The sequence below is a fragment of the Maniola hyperantus genome, chromosome Z (assembly GCF_902806685.2).
Source record: "Maniola hyperantus chromosome Z, iAphHyp1.2, whole genome shotgun sequence".
NCBI classification, from domain to species: Eukaryota; Metazoa; Arthropoda; class Insecta; order Lepidoptera; family Nymphalidae; genus Maniola; species Maniola hyperantus.
In genome coordinates this window covers 13,600,414-13,617,101 of record NC_048564.1, presented here as the reverse complement: position 1 = coordinate 13,617,101, position 16,688 = coordinate 13,600,414, and the positions used below count along the sequence as shown (strand labels likewise).

General features: G+C 38.7%; 1 protein-coding gene across 2 annotated transcripts in view; it reads right to left on the bottom strand.

Annotated features, from left to right (window-relative positions):
- Positions 1-16,688, bottom strand: part of LOC117995429 (carboxyl-terminal PDZ ligand of neuronal nitric oxide synthase protein) — a 160,746-nt gene that overhangs the window by 13,398 nt on the left and 130,660 nt on the right. For both annotated transcript variants that reach the window (XM_069508657.1, XM_069508656.1), the window contains 2 exons: positions 12,420-12,576; positions 1,174-1,313 (listed from right to left, as the gene is read on the bottom strand). In XM_069508657.1, coding sequence (XP_069364758.1) covers positions 1,174-1,313; positions 12,420-12,576 — 297 coding nt within the window. The remainder of the gene's footprint in view (positions 1-1,173; positions 1,314-12,419; positions 12,577-16,688) is intronic.

The following is a 16,688-nucleotide window of genomic DNA, read 5'->3' as shown; positions in this document are numbered from 1 at the left end:
TAATTCGTATTTTCAATTTTCTAAGTAAGATATAACTATATCAAGTGGGGTATCATTTATGAAAGGGCTTTATTTGTACATTCTAAAACAGATTTTTATTTATTTTTAGGCATAAAAGGTACTTTCTGATTTATCAGGCCAAGTGTCGATAAAATACGATTGTAATACGGAACCCTCAGTGCGCGAGTCTGACTCGCACTTGGCCGGTTTTCTTATTCGTGCTTGGTTGTAGAGCGTCACTCAGAAAAGCATATATGAGTAAAATATTTTAACGAATAATTTGAATGTCGGTTTAGTTTATCGAGAGATTTAATCTAAATAGGAATATAAAAAGAAAAGCTGATCTATCAACGCACAGCTCAAACTACTGGACGATTCGAATAATATGACGTAGGCTTAAAAAAGGGTTTTCAAAATTCTATCCCTACCCTTTTTAGTAGCGGCGGTTACGCACTTTTAAAGAGGTGCAAAAGAAATTCGAGCTGGATGTATGGTTTTTTGGTTATGTTTTCTACGATAGCACTGAAAAACGTTGGTCGATGTTATCGCCTGAATGTCGCCTGTAAAATTGGCAGAAAATTCGCATCTGTTTGCACTAGACTTTACTTCGCATAGCAAGCGATGCATAATGTTTGCATTTGCAGAAGAGCAGAGATGTTCTAATTTAAAATTGCCTCTCTGCTGTGAAAACTGGAAAGCATTCAAGTATGAATAGGTAATATTTGTTATCTCACGTTGAGTTTCAATATTCAATCTATCTATATCTATATACCTACTGAGTTGTATTTCATTCAATATTTTTTGTTAAAAAGAAGATACTTTAGAAATTGTGCCGTAAATATTTCAAGGTCATCGGTTTTGTAGTTCAGAAATTAACTAAGAGTTACTCAGTAAACGTTGTTATTTCATTAGATAGATAGACATGATTATTGAAACCGCGGACGCAAATAAAATAAATGCAATACGTTATCAGAAGTGGGATGAGCTTGAATTTGATAAATACTTGGATGTTGGAATGGAACACTTGGAATGCGGAATTTTAATTTACAACTATGTATTTCAATTCACAAATATTAAGACAACGAACGACACGGTCGATGTACAATATTTTTTGCCGGCTACTGTACGTTTATTTGAGCGAACTACGAATAAAGAGCTCTTGATGTTCGTTACCTGAGCGGAGCGTTTTCCTTTATTTTGCGGCGGTGGCGGCAGCAGGTCCAAGTGCTTGGGCCGATGGACGCCACGCGGCTCTTCGGCGGCCCTGGACGCGGCGCTGCCCGGCTCCGACGCGCCGCACTCCGTCTCGGGCTCTGATGATCAGATTGCACTCACGTCTAATCTATACTTATAATAAGATTTGTCCTGACTGACAGGAACACTTCAGAGTAGTTACTTAGTAGGTAATAGAGAGAGAGCCAGCACATGCCAGACCTTAGTTATTTTATAAAAGCTGAAAGTTTCTGTTCATATTGTCTCTACAGGGTGGAACGATCAGCGACTATGGTGTAAAGATCATGGTGGCTTTAGGAGATGACAGGTAGGTAATAAAAGGGTGAAAAATCTTAAAGGTATCATCCATCCATCCATCCATCAGCCTGTTTGCGTCCACTGCTGGACATAGGCCTTTCCAAGAGCGCGCCACCAAACACGGTCCTCCGCCTTCCTCATCCAACCGCTCCCCACCACCTTCTTCAGGTCATCGGTCCAGCGGGCGGGGGGTCGTCCTACACTGCGCTTACCGGTACGCGGTCTCCACTCCAGAACACTTAAAGGTATACTAGAGTCTAATTTTTTTACATTTTCTTCGGAATAGTATTAGACATGACGTAATGCATTGCCAGACGCTTAGAGTCGTATTAGCCCCCAGCTAGTCACCCTTAAAGTTTAAAAGTTTGAGGGTGTCTGACAGGGAGTTGCAACGACGTAAGATTTTTTATACCTTATTAAGTACCTGTTATCTCCCAAAGCCACCATGATCCAAACTTCATAGTCGCTGATCGTTTCTCCCTTTGGTGTGGACAATACGCAGAGAAACTTTCAGCTTTTATAATATAACGAAGGCCTGGCACGCGCTGGCTTTTAGTCCATAGTGCAAGTAATCATCACCATCATAATCAACCCATTGCCGGTCCACTACTGAATTCGGGCAAGGCAAAAACAGAAAATTATTTGTGTTTATTAGGCGCGAAAAAACTTGAAAGCTAAAAAGCTGGCGCTAATAGATGCTACAGAGGCGCTATTCTTTGTAGTAACGTCTCAAAGAGGAGTTGACATTCAGTAGAATAGATGACTTCAGCCTTTGCCCGCCCCAAAAAGCGCAAAGTGTGAAAAAATACTGTGACCTATTGACCTTTACTTGAGAGGCGAAAATGATGGAAAGTTCACTTTCATGCAACTTCGTAACGCCCACAGAGACTTTTTAGTTAACAATTAACTTATGCGCGTGGACTACACAAACTTCGATATTTATATACCTATATTTCATTTCAAGAAATTAGAGATCTTTACAAAAATAGTAATAAGCTACCCGTGCGAAGCCAGGGTGGGTCGCTAGTTGTCTATATGGCGCGCGCAGGTTCGAGTCGGGAGATAAATTAAATTTTTAACACTTTATGCTGTAACTCTTTTTTATTGTATAACCAATAAAACGGTTACATTAATAATAATAAATCAACGTCTCAAACTGCAAATGGTTTCTACGCTCGCTCGAAATGATGTATAGCTACGTTTTTTAAATATTTACTACATAAGAATTATTACAGAGCCATATCTAGTGACTCTACTCACGAAATTTGAACTTTGTAATTTGTGTAATCCACACAGACGACGTCGTGGGAATACGGTAGTAGGTATGTATATAAAAGGAAAAGCTGACTGACTGAATGACTGACTGATCTATCACGCACAGCTCAAACTACTGATTGAGCAGGCTGAAATTTGGAAAGCAGATAACTAATATGACGTAGACATACACTAAGAAAGGGTTTTTGAAAATTCAATCCTTAAAGGGCTAAAATAGGGGTTCGAAATTTGTGTAGTCCACGCGGACGAAGTCGCGGGAATAAGCTAGTATATATAAAAGGAAAACCTGACTGACTGAATGACTGACTAACTGACTGATCTATCAACGCACAGCTCAAACTACTAGTCGAATCGGGCTGAAATTTGGCTTGCAGATAACTATTATAACGTAGACATCCGGTAAGAAAGAATTTTTGAAAATTCAATCCTTAAAGGGCTAAAATAGGGGTTCGAAATTTGTGTAGTCCACGCAGACGAAGTCGTGGGAATAGCAAGTCTACCACGCTGGCCAAGTGCAGATTGACAGACAGTTAAATGATAAAAACCAGGATATGATTTTTTTCTTTATAAAATACGAGATGAAGCCCGCGACTTCGTCCACGTGGATATAGGTTTAAAAAAATCCCAATGGTACTCTTTGATTTTCCGGGATAAAGAGGAGGCTGTGTCCTTTCCCGGAATGGAAGCTATCTTTGTACTTAATTTCGTCAAAATCGGTTGAACGGATGGGCCGTGAAAGGCTAGCAGACAGACAGAAAGACAGTCAGACACACTTTAGCATTTATAATATTAGTATGGAAGTATAGAGCCAAGAGTATTTCTATGCTTAGTCGTTCACTGCCAGTGGTGTACTCTGTCTGTAGCAAATTTGTTTCACGTGATATGGGAAACGACCTCCGCATAATGTCTCGCTTCGTTGTATAATGTAATTTTTCTCGCTACACTGCTAACATTTACATTTCATAAATTTTCTTACCAATAACGCAAACATTGGTCCAATATTAGTGATATTTTAGTTTCGTATAAGTAATGTATCGAAAACGTTATTGTTATTACAACCATTTACCTACTTTACTAAACTTGTTGGTTCAGCAGATTCATTCGACGTTTTCTTTTGAATGTTTAATAATGAGAATGAGAAAGAAATACCAAGGTACAATTCGATATAGTAGATGTCACTTGTATTTTACTATATTTTGCCGGTATTTATCATATGAAAGAACTTTACCTGTACAGATTTTTATTTATTTTTATGCATACCTACCTAATAGTTTTTGATTTATCGTGCAAAATGTTGAAAAAATTACCCGAGTACTGAACCCTCGGTGCGCGAGTCTGACTCGCACTTGGTCGGTTTTTTAAGCACTATATACCTAAATCTATACACACACGCAAGCACACCCACACTTTATTAGATAAACAACTTATTAAAGGTGTCACAACATCTGCAATGAAAAAAATTAAACATTAACCCTCTAACAAGTAAACCTGGAATAGCGGTGGAATAGATATACTCTGTTTTATCTTTCTCTGTCATCAGTAATTTGACATTTGAAGGAAAAAGACAAAACAGAGTATAACTATTCCACCGCTATTCCAGGTTTATTTGTTAGAGGGTAAAAAGTTAGCTCTGTTCATAATTATTTAGCCACTTAAGTAAAATAACAAAACTAAATAATTATGCGTCTAACTCGCACTTGCGGTCGGTTTTATTTATTTTATTCAGATACAAGTTAGTTTAGAAACGATGATGCCGTCTGAGATGGAGATAGACACATTCGACTGCACTCATAAAATGATTAGCAAGTCAGCGATAACAATAATTTCACGAGCATGTCATAACTCATAACACTGTGGCGTCACCACGTCACATCGGCCGTAAACCCATGACGTCGGACCTCGAGGCGGCCGTTGCGCGTCGGATGTCATAAAGCGGCACATAAAAGCTAATTATAATCCGCCCACGATGAAACTGTTAGTTAAGATGTGGCTGTGAAATATAAACAGCCGTCCAGGTGGTTAACATTACGATTATTCCGCACGCAACGAATGACCGCACACCCTACACATTACTTAATAAGAATAGGGTCTTGGACTGTAGTAATAAAAACCCGGCAAATGTATTAAAACCGGCCAAGTGCGAGTCAGGCTCGCGCATTGAGGGTTCCGTACTACAGTCGTATTTTTTCGACATTTTGCACGATAATTCAAAAACTATGATGCATAAAAATAAATAAAAATCTGTTTTAGAATGAACAGGTGAAGACCTTTCATATGATACCTCACTTAATATAGTTACTTACTTCGAAAATTGAAAATACTAACTATTAGTTCATGACCACAATTTAATTTTTTTTGTGTGATCTAACCCTAAATTCACGGTTTTCAGATTTTTCCCCAAATGTCAGCTATAAGACCTACCTACCTGCCAAATTTCATGATTCTAGGTCAACGGGAAGTACCTTGTAGGTTTCTTGACAGACAGACAGACAGACAACAAAGCGATCCTATAAGGGTTCCATTTTCCTTTTAAGGTACGGAACCCTAAAAATGATGTGATTTTTTGTATAGCGATAGTTTATGGGGCCAGAATTCAAGAGAAAAATAAAAAAAAACATGATTTTAGGACTGTAGGACTTTCAGCTCCAACCGTACATGTAGGCTTTGTCACGATGTTTTCCTTCAAGGTTTCCTTGTACTTTTATATATTTTGTATTTACATTTAGATTATAGCAAGGTCGTCGATCATTTTATTTGAAACGCATATTAGAATAACCGTTAAATAAATCAAAATTCAAATTGGAAGTAATAAATCGCCTGACGACATCACAAGCGATGCGTTCGAGGATGTCATTAATTATATTACTCAACTAGCTAATACCCGCGACTTCGTCCGCGTGGAATTAAGTTTTTAAAAATCCCGTGGGAATTCTTTGACTTTCCGGGATAAAAAGTAGCCTATGTCACTTTCCAGGTCTTTATCTACACCCATGCAAAAAATCACGTCAATCCGTTGCACCGTTGCGACGTGATTGAAGGACAAACCAACAAACCAACAAACAAACACACTTTCGCATTTATAATAAGGGTACTGAGGTACTGATAGTTGGCACAGGTTTGACACAATATTGTGAATGTTATTACGAGCAGCTCCATATATTATATAGACCTCCGTAGACCCATTGCTCAGTAGTGAGCCGGCGATAGGTTGATCATGATGATGATGAATTTCAACCGCATTATGTCAATAAACTAAAAAAAGATGCGGTTCGGCGCCATCTCCACTCCATCTTCTTCTCTATATATAAAAACTAGATGATGCCCGCGACTTCGTCCGATATAAAGGGGGATGTGTCCTTTCCCGGGATGCAAGCTGTCTCTGTACCAAATTTAGTCAAAATCGGTTGAACGGATGGGCCGTGAAAGGCTACCAGACAGACAGACAGATAGACAGACACACTTTCGCATTTGTAATATTAGTATGGATGAATCGCTGAATGTGTTGGTCATCGCAAATCTCGAGAACAGCTGAACCGATTTCGCTAATTCTTTTTTTATAATATTCCTTGAAGTACGAAGATTGTTCTTACGGAGAGAAAAATTGAAAAAAATTGCCTGAAAAAGAATCGACTGTTAGGCGGTACGAAGTTCGCCGGGGCAGCTAGTTTTTTATAAAACCTACAAACGATGTGCCTAAAGCATCATCCAAACCTGCGCAACCAAAGCAATTACGAAGTGGCATATTCAGCCGCCCAGGCGGTAACCTCCCTCGATATTTAACGGCGTCATGCACACCTACATGACTACAATAGTCATGTTAATGTGCACGTATAGATTCGTGTCGTGGAGGCTCCCGCATCCCGCGTTTACGACGCGCAGGTGTGGCCATAGTTATTAAGGTGGAAGGCACGGTCTGCTCGCGAAATTCAAAGGAGATCGCCCGCGAATGGGCCCTCTTTTGTGGCGTCGTGTCAAAACTTAAATTATTTTTAAAAAAATGTGTTAATTACGATTATAATATGTTTTATTACGACTTTTCTTTCACCCTATCATTGAAAATATCCACAATTACAATTAGAATTGGAAACATCCATTTATTTTGAAGAAGTATTAATAAAATACCAGCAATATCAGCAACATAAAAATAAGATTTCTTTATAACCAGGGTGAATAAATGGAAATCGTTTGCAGAATATAAAAAGTTAATTATTTGTGTACAAAATAAAATTAAAAACATGGTGACATAACAATTATATTGGGGGGGCCCAAAGCTTCTAAGAAAATGGGCAATCTCCTTTAATTTTGTTTTGCGCAATTTGTAAACTAATATGACAAAGTAGGCTTATGGCATTCAAACTGAGCCCCTAGCAGTATCATCTTCACAGGTTTATATAAAAATCTTTACTTGAAAGTGTCCAGTTTAAGAAATTATTCAAAACTAGATGATGCCCACGACTTCGTCCGCGTGGATTTAGGTTTTTTAAAATCCCGTGGGAACTTTTTCGTTTTCCGGGATAAAAAGTAGCCTATGTCCTTCCCCGGTATGCAAGCTATCTCTGTACGAAATTTCGTCAAAATCGATTGATCGGATGGGCCATGAAAGGCTAGCAGACAGACAGACACACTGTCGCATTTATAACATTAGTATAAAAATCTGTGAAGATGATATTGCTATGGGTGAAATTTGAATGCCATAAGCCTACGTTGTCGCATTAGTTTGCAAATTGTGAAAAATCAAATTAAATTTGAATTTTGCGGGCAGACCCGTGTCTTGGGCCTTAAAAGATGTCACTCGCGATAAGGGAAAATACTTGGCACGAATCCGTCCGGCTTTACGACGACACGCTCGATGACCGTTTTCTGAGCGAAAAGGTTAAACGAAGCTTCTGAGATCTGAGGCTATGACTTCATTTTCCAGTCTGTGCCATCACGCGTTTGTGTTTCTAAAATAAAGTTAATACGGTATTTGACAACTAGTCAAATCAGTAACTTTTTCTCAAACGTCAAAACGCGCGCTTAGTATGCGAGATTCTATAAAATACCGGTGTGTGACGTCACAATCATTAGACGTGCTTTTTTTAGTATAATCGATAATTTAAAATGGTTATTTTACTTAAAACCAACAAAGGACGTGGATTTTACGTATTTTGGAAGACCCTCTATTTAATAATCACTGAGAAATAATTTATTTTTGATGTAGTCATACCCAATTATAAAACTCGATCTTATTTTTCGTTTTTATACAGAAAAAATAATGTTTATCTTTCTATTCGATACCTACCTATGGTATCGCACAACGTTGTTTATCTCATCTGGACGGTTGCTAAACTGCATCTCGCTGAATATGCATTTGTAAAATAGCTAGTGTTATAGACTCTCCAAACCAAACGTGCCGTCACTGCCAGTAGACGAGTAGGCGTCACCTGTCGCCAGTGTGATAGACATAACCGCAGTTGTTCGTTAAGCCCATTGATGTCCAAACCACCCTATGGCTAAGCCCATTCAAATGTAATTTCCAAACACATGACAGTCAGCGCACTACAGTGAGTAGCGGAAAGTTCTTTCGATTCATCATCATCATCATGATCAACCCATCGCTGGCTCACTACAGAGCACGGGTCTCCTCTCAGAGAGAAGGGTTTTGGCCATAGTCTACCACGCTGGCCATGTGCGGATTGGTCTTTCGATTGGCATCTCTCAACTACTAAACCGTAGCAGCAAAAGTGCTGAAGTACTGCCATGACTTGTTACGTTTATGACATTCTAGCTGATGCCCGTGACTTCGTCCGCATGGATATTTGGGTTTTTAATAATCCCGTGGGACCTCTTTGATTTTTCGGGATTTGCTCGGTTGCGACGTGATTGAAAGACAAATCAATAGACCAATAAAGGAAAAAATAAAATAACAAAACCGAATCTAGGTACAGTGTATAACAATGAAATTCTGACGTAAAAGCTTGACGTTAAGATTTTAATCGCAAGAGAAACAGATACTCGTGCTATCTCATAGTACGCGCATAAAAACAAGGCGCGTAGACAACAACCAATAGTGGGCGGACGCGCGCTATTGGCTGAGAAATTTTCGCGGCATTCAAAATTAGAATTTCTGCGCAGGTACATCGGTACTTATGAAAGTGGTGGTTTTGCAATTTGATGAAGTTTCGCTAAGCAAAACAAGTAGCGAATTTGCTATAAGGTGTGGTACAGGTACAGGAGCTATTTCCAGTTCGCCAAAAATGCGGAAAACAATATCATTCATAATATTATCTTACATTAGGGTTAGTATAAGATTTTATATCTCACCAACGTTCATAGAATTCGAGCGTTAGAGTAAAATGGACTTCAGCGTCAAAGCTAAAGTTCGTTTATCCATCTACAGCCATCGGCAGCGCTTCAAGCCAAACCCTTGCAAATTAAAATCAGTGATGCAAAACCATTAGATCCATTTTACTACTACGTTATAGAGTTTTAACTCTTCGAATTCTATCAATCACGTGAATGAGATGTTAAGTAAATAAAAACACTAAGCACATTAAGAATACAATATCGCTAGCAAGTCGCCTCGTAAATCGTAATGTGCTTAGTGTAGGTTTCGCTGCAGCTGAGGTGAACACATTACTCGTTGATAAGTACTGAAATATCGACATAGGCGATTGGTAAGCATCGCATGGTTTGAACAATATTATCCACTCAAGTTTTAGTTACTTAGATATGATGTCTACACAGAGGCGTGTTTCGTTCGCCTCAGCTTGTTCACGAAGAAAACAATCATAGAAATATGTTTAATTATAAAATCGCAACGGCAGCATTTGCACTACTTTAAAATAGAATATTTATAGATACATTCGCAAAGCAGAAAAAACGCAAGCAAGTTTTACGTAACTTTAGCAGTAGGTAGAGCTAGAGTTTTTGAAACATTTTCCTCGTTAGTGCTTGTTTTGAATATTTGCATGACAAATTGTATAGTACTCCCAGCGGATGCGTGAGGAACTACCATTTGTCAAACATGTCTACCTGCGAGCAAATGTTTGCAAAACTCGGTATTCTCTAAATACCTATATAAAATGAAGAGCTGACTGACTGACTGATCTATCAACGCACAGCTCAAACTACAGGACGGATCGATCTGAAATTTAGCATGCAGATAGCTATTATGACGTAGACATCCGCTAAGAAAGGATTTTTGAAAAGTCAACCCCTAAGGGGGTGAAATAGGGGTTTGAAATTTGTGTAGTCCACGCGGACGAAGTCGCGAGCAAAGCTAGCCGGTAAATATAGTGACAGTAGACCGCAGTTGAGAGGACAATATAATTGGTTCGTCTGCAGGTAAGCTTGACGATCGATGGGAAGTATAAACTAGGAAATGGAGACCTATTTGGGAACGCTTACAAAATATGGTCTGAGTTTGTTGCATTTTGTAACTTTGCGACATTCTCACGCATATTATTGGATAAAGTGCCAACAAAGAAATGAGCCTGGCTAATTTTAAACATTATGAGATTCGGTGCCTAATTCCGACTTGAATATCAAACAGATTCGGGAGCTAAACGCCCGGTAGGTGTAAAACGTACCTACCGTGGGTTTGTTTGTGCGCATGTTAAGGTTACACTGTGTTACCGCTTCTTCCTACCTACCTATTAGCTGATGCCCTCAACTTGGTTCGCGTGGATATACTGAGTTGCATAAAAATCCCGTGGGAACACTTTGATTTTCCAGGATCAAAAGTTGCCTTTGTGTTAATCCAGGGTATAATCTATTGTCATTCCAAATTTCAGCCAAATCGGTCCAGTAGTCCATCAGTCCACACACACACACACAAACGTTTGCCTTTTAGTATGATTACGTCACTCATCCTATTATATTCGTTGTTATATGTTATTTTGAAAGTCCTTGAAATGTAAAATAGGTAGACCAGAATCTCATGAAATCAAATTCCAAAGTTAGCAACAAAGTACTCTGTGAATATCCTATGTACATAGTAATCTGTGGCGAATTTTAATAATTCACCACAATTGAGTACTATGGAAATAACTTTGGAATTTCATTTCCGTATTTTTCATAAGATTCTGTACGCTTAGTACAAGATTTTATGTCTCACCAACGTTGATAGTATTCGAGTGTCGAAATACTTCCGCGTTATAGTAAATTGGATCTTCATAGCCTTGTTTTAAAGCTCAAGTTTGTCTACATATCTACAGCCAACGCTCCAAACGGAAACGCTGCGAAAGTAAAATCAGTGGCATTGAATTTTTGACTTCAATTCAAGGCGCTTTAGGTCCATTTTACTTTGACGTTATTGACTGGTCTACCTATATCAAACGTTGATTTGTCTTGTTAAAACTTAGTCTATCTCCCTCTTTTTTACTCATGTTGATTGAAACAACATACACTCACGGTTCATTTGGAGCGACCCTCGCGAAATCTCGTGAACCATCCATGAATGGCAGTAAACACCCATTCACACTAGTTGTTCGCGCCGTTTACGTGAAGTGCGGGCACTAGGCACCAAACAAATATGAAACAACCCTAAAAAGATCACACTGACCCAGAATTTCGAGCGCTCGGGCGTGCGGACGCATAATATTGGAAATAATCAGACCTATTTTCAGTTTTCATTTCGATATACCGCATAGTTTTCTAGCGAAATTGATAATTTCAAAGGCCAATTCAATTGGCTGTGTTTATTAAATCAATCCGTAGCTGCGACGCTAGCATAACATTAATCGTTGTTTTGTTTCTAACTGTGCTATAAACTAAAAAACCAGCCAAGTGCGAATCAGACTCGCGCTCTGAGGATTCCATACTACAATCGTATTTTATCGACATTTTGCACGATAAATAAAAAACTACTTCCTAGATCTAGTTCAAATCAATTTTCGGTGGAAGTTTGCATGGCAATGTACATCATATTTTTTTTTTAGTTTATCATTTTCTCATTTTAGAAGTTACAGGGGGGGACACACATTTTACCACTTTGGAAGTGTCTCTCGCGCAAACTATTCAGTTTAGAAAAAATATATATTAAAAACCTCAATCAGTTCTAAGTACGAGGAAAATTTACTGTATTTTCTATTTTTGTGCGAAAATCTTAATGCGGTTCACAGAATACATCTACATACCAAGTTTTAACAATATACTTAGCTATATATAGTTTCGGAAAAAAGTAGCTGTGTCATGTGACGATGATGACGAATCTATAAGGGTTCCGTTTTTTGCTATTTGGCTACGGAACCCTAAAAAGGTAAAGGCAAGCAATCAGAAGGAAGGAAGAATAGTTGGGACAGTTGCAAAGGCAGTAAGTAAGCCCCGCCGCATCCGTTTCAGAGTGCCAATGATAATGTTCATAAAGCTTAGTATAGATAGTCACCAAAAAACTCACTCCTTATCACTCCATCTCTTTATGGATATGTCTATATTATGTGTATAAGGAGTTGGTTAACCACAACCTAAACAAATAACTGCCTTCTGCAAAGTAGTGGACGAAGAACGGTAGAGGTTTTTAGTTCCTAGGTCACAAAGTAACATCCATAGTGAGGTTAAGAAGTGTACCAGCAGACGGTATCCATGAGGCTTTTCATCTGCCCAAGAAAAAAATAAGGAGTTGGTGAACAAACCTTTGGATGGCGGTGGCTCGCTGGCGACGTCTGTGGCGGCAAAGTCATCGGGCGCTGAGGAGGTGGAGGGTACGGGGTTTTCGTGAGGGTTGGCCTGCATCTTGTGGCACACCTCGAAGGCCTGGCCTACGGTGCGAACGATCTTCATGGCCTGGCTCTGTAAAAGATGAAAACAAACTTGATAAATCATTGATATTAATTGGATGGACTGTATAATTCAGTACAGTAACTATGGGCCTCATAAGAAAGCTCAGAGTCATAAGAAAGAAATATCTCATAAGAAAACTCAGCGGCCGATGGAGAGAGCTATGCTTGGAGTAGTCGCAAATCTCAAGAACCGCTGAACCGATTTCGCTAATTCTATTTTTTTATTATTCCTTGAAGTACGAGGTCTTTAACTACACCCATGCAAAAAATCACGTGGATCCGTTGCTCCGTTGCGACGTGATTGAAGGACAAACCAACAAACCAATAAACCAACAAACAAACACACTTTCGCATTTATCATATAAGTACTGATGGAGAAAATAGTCTATAGCTTATCGTTTCCTCGTTGGCGCGCGGTGGGACACGAAAATGCAAATTTTGATCTATAAAAGTAATATTATTAAAATATTTTCTTAAGCACTTAGGTAAAAACCTTTCCGTTCAGTGCTTATCTTAGCTACGTTAAATGAAATCCCTAAGGGACGCTCGACTGATGTAGATCTTAATTCCTTTATGCACATTAATCTTAATTAACGTTGATAAATTAACGTGTTCGATGGTGAGATGATATAAGGCCAGTCCGGGCTCACTGGGTCATATGATCCGAGCTATATGCCTATTATGGCGGCTCGATCAGGCTGAATTTTTGCATGCAGATAGCTATTATGACGTAGGGACCCGCTAAGAAAAGATTTTTGAAAATTTAACCCCTTATATACCTTACATTTTTTAATTTTTAGGGTTCCGTACGTCAAAAGGAAAAACGGAACCCTTATAGGATCACTTTGTTGTCTGTCTGTCTGTCTGTCCGTCTGTCTGTCAAGAAACCTACCAGGGTACTTCCCGTTGACCTAGAATCATGAAATTTGGCAGGTAGGTAGATCTTTTAGCTGACATTTGGGGAAAAATCTGAAAACCGTGAATTTAGGGTTAGATTACACAAAAAAAATTAAATTGTGGTCATACTGGTGTGGTGGAACTAATAATTAGTATTTTCAACTTTCGAAGTAATTGCTTACGGTGGCGCGTGGTACGGTTGTAGAAAAAGGAGGGTGGAATGAAGAATAGGTACAAGTTTGACATTGAAGATTAGAAAAAAAAACAGATTTACCTCAAAAGTTTGGGAAAATGCTTTTCCATTTTCCTTTATTATATTAGTAAATAGAAATGTAACGAGCGAGCATGAAAGCGATTGACGTGTTTCACGTGAATAGAAGAATATTATATTTATATTTCCACATTACCGGCGAAAATGGTGCGGTATGTTGATAAATGATGTAACGCTATGCTTAGTATGAGATTTTATATCTCACCCAACGTTGGTAGAATTTAACTTTTCAAGATCGAAACATAATAACGTCAGAGTAAATTGGACCTAAAGCTTTTTGATTTAAAGTCAAATATTCAGTAAGTAGCACGGATTTTAATTTTCTTATCAAGGTGGTACAGTGGTTCGAAGGTAAACCTACTTCTTAATGGGAAAAAGACGAAGTATTTTAAATATGGTATTTGACTATGTCAAAAATAAATTATTTCTCAGTGATTATTAAATAGAGCGTCTTGCAAAATACGTAAATTCCACATCCTTTCTTAGTTTTATGAGTGACAACCATTTTAAATTATCGATTAAACTTTAAAAAGTACGTCAAATTATTGTGACGTAACATACCGGCATTTCGCATACTAAGCGCGCGTTTTGACGTTTGATAAAAAGTTACTGATTTGACTAGTTGTCAAATACCGGATTCACATGACCAAATGTTTAAGCAGATGAAAACCGCTGTAGAACTTGATAATAAGGAATTAGATGTAGTGGATATCGCTGTTTTTCTGGGAATAACGTTAGATGCCTATCTTCAATGAGACTCGCTAATCGAACATATGGGGTAAAAATATTCGCCAGTTGACAGACATAGAAACGGCGATATTAGTGTATTTTAGGTACTTTCACAGCATTTTGTCATATGGTGTATTAATATGGGGCAATGCTGCTTAAAAATCAAAAAACTAACACTCGCTATTTTACTCAAACTAGTCACGCGCCACTGTCAATGTTAAAATGGCGCGTGAGGAGTTAAATTTTACGCGTTATAGTATGATGCCTGTCAGTGACGTCGATGCCTCGATGTTTTGTAACGAGTTCCCTAACTGTAGTGAACTGTACTAGATGTAAAATTTCATACTAAGCACTGCACGGAAAGGATAAGCGTCGCGTATTGCGATAGGGGTACGACGTGATAAATATATGACCCCATGAGATGTGACTGCGTCGAAAACTTGCCACGATGGTTAATGATGTCCTTTCAAGATGATAACGGCCATAGTCCGCCACGCTGGCCCAGTGCAGATTGACAGACCTCACAAAAAATGGATTTTTAAAAATTCAATCCTTAGGGCGTAAAATAGGGGTTCCAAATTTTGTAGTCTACGCGGATGAAATCGCGGGTATCAGTTAGTGTATAATAAAGATAATACTCGAAGTGGCATTGCTATAACTAAGTATTTGCTTCAAGTAGTTCCTACGCGTCAGAAATAATGTACAGCACCCGCCAGGAAATATTGTACATTGAAAACCGTGAATTTGTGGTTACATCACACAAAAATTAAATTGTGGTCATGAACTAATAATTAGTATTTTCAATTTTCTAAGTAAGATAACTATATCAAGTGGGGCATCATAATATGAAAGGTCTTCACCTGTGCACAGATTTTTATTTATTTTTATGTATCAGTTTTTGAATTATCCTGCAAAATGTCGAAAAAATACGACTGTAGTACGGAACCCTCATTGCGCGAGCCTGACTCTCACTTGGCCGGGTTTTCTGGCTAAGGTGCCGAACGTTGAAACAGGAACGCTTCGGGGACGATTGATGCTACGAGTAATTTTACAAACGATAAATTTCCGCGTGGGGACGTGACGTGTTCGATTTATATTCCGCAATTGCGTTATTCGCACCCTCGGAGCGGTCGGCCATCCATTTGATCCTTCATTTTAATTAAGGTTTTATAAAAATGATGTGATAAATAGTTGTCTGTGTCAATATCCGGGGAGAAAGCTACCTTTATGCCAAATTTTAAATACATCGGTTAAAAGGATGGGCCTTTATGGATCCCGTGGGAACTCTTTGATTTACCGGGATAAAAAGTAGCCTATGGCTGTTCCCGGCATGTAAACTATGTACATAAGACCTATCCATAGATACTTAAAACATGTATCTATGGATACGTCTTCTAAAATGATATTGAGGTTTCTAATATCATTTTAAATATAATCCTAAATTCACGGTTTTCAGATTTTTCATGCCATTTTTTCCCAAATTTCATGATTCTAAGTCAACGGAAAGTACCTACCCTGTAGGTTTCTTGACAGACCGACAGACAGATAGACAACAAAGTGATCCTATAAGGGTTCCGTTTTTCCTTTTGAGGTACGGAACCCTAAAAATTATCATAATAGCTCCTACATTTTTTTTAAAGAATATTAGCCATGTTAAATGACTAATATTCCCCTTTCCCCTCCAACTAAGCGTAAAGCTTGTGCTAGGAGTAGGTACGACAATAGTGCAACGGGCGGGGTTTGAACCGTCGACCTTTCGATTTTCAGTCCACTCCTTTACCCGTTGAGCTATTGAGGCTAACATTACTACTTTACACGGTACAATAACTGTGCTGTGACTGTGCACATGTAAAAAGGGCCTAACGGGTATACAACAACAATATATTAAACTCCAAATTGCCCCCAAGTTTGCCCAGACCCGCCGATATTAGGGATGACGATATGAGAATGGATGGGTTAGAAGGGACATCCGATCCGGGGTGAGGATAAAAGCTTCTGTACGTGTCGCTGAAAGGAGCCGATAAACGAGCTTTACGACCCTTGCACTCGTGAGTGTATCGCGATACTAAAATACCTTCACTATAATACAGTTGGAGAGTTGAATAATCGGAGGTCGGGGGTTCGATCCCGGGCACGCACCTCTAACTTTTCGGAGTCATGTGCGTTTTAATTAATTAAATATCACTTGCTTTAACGGTGAAGGAAAACATCGTGAGGAAACCTGC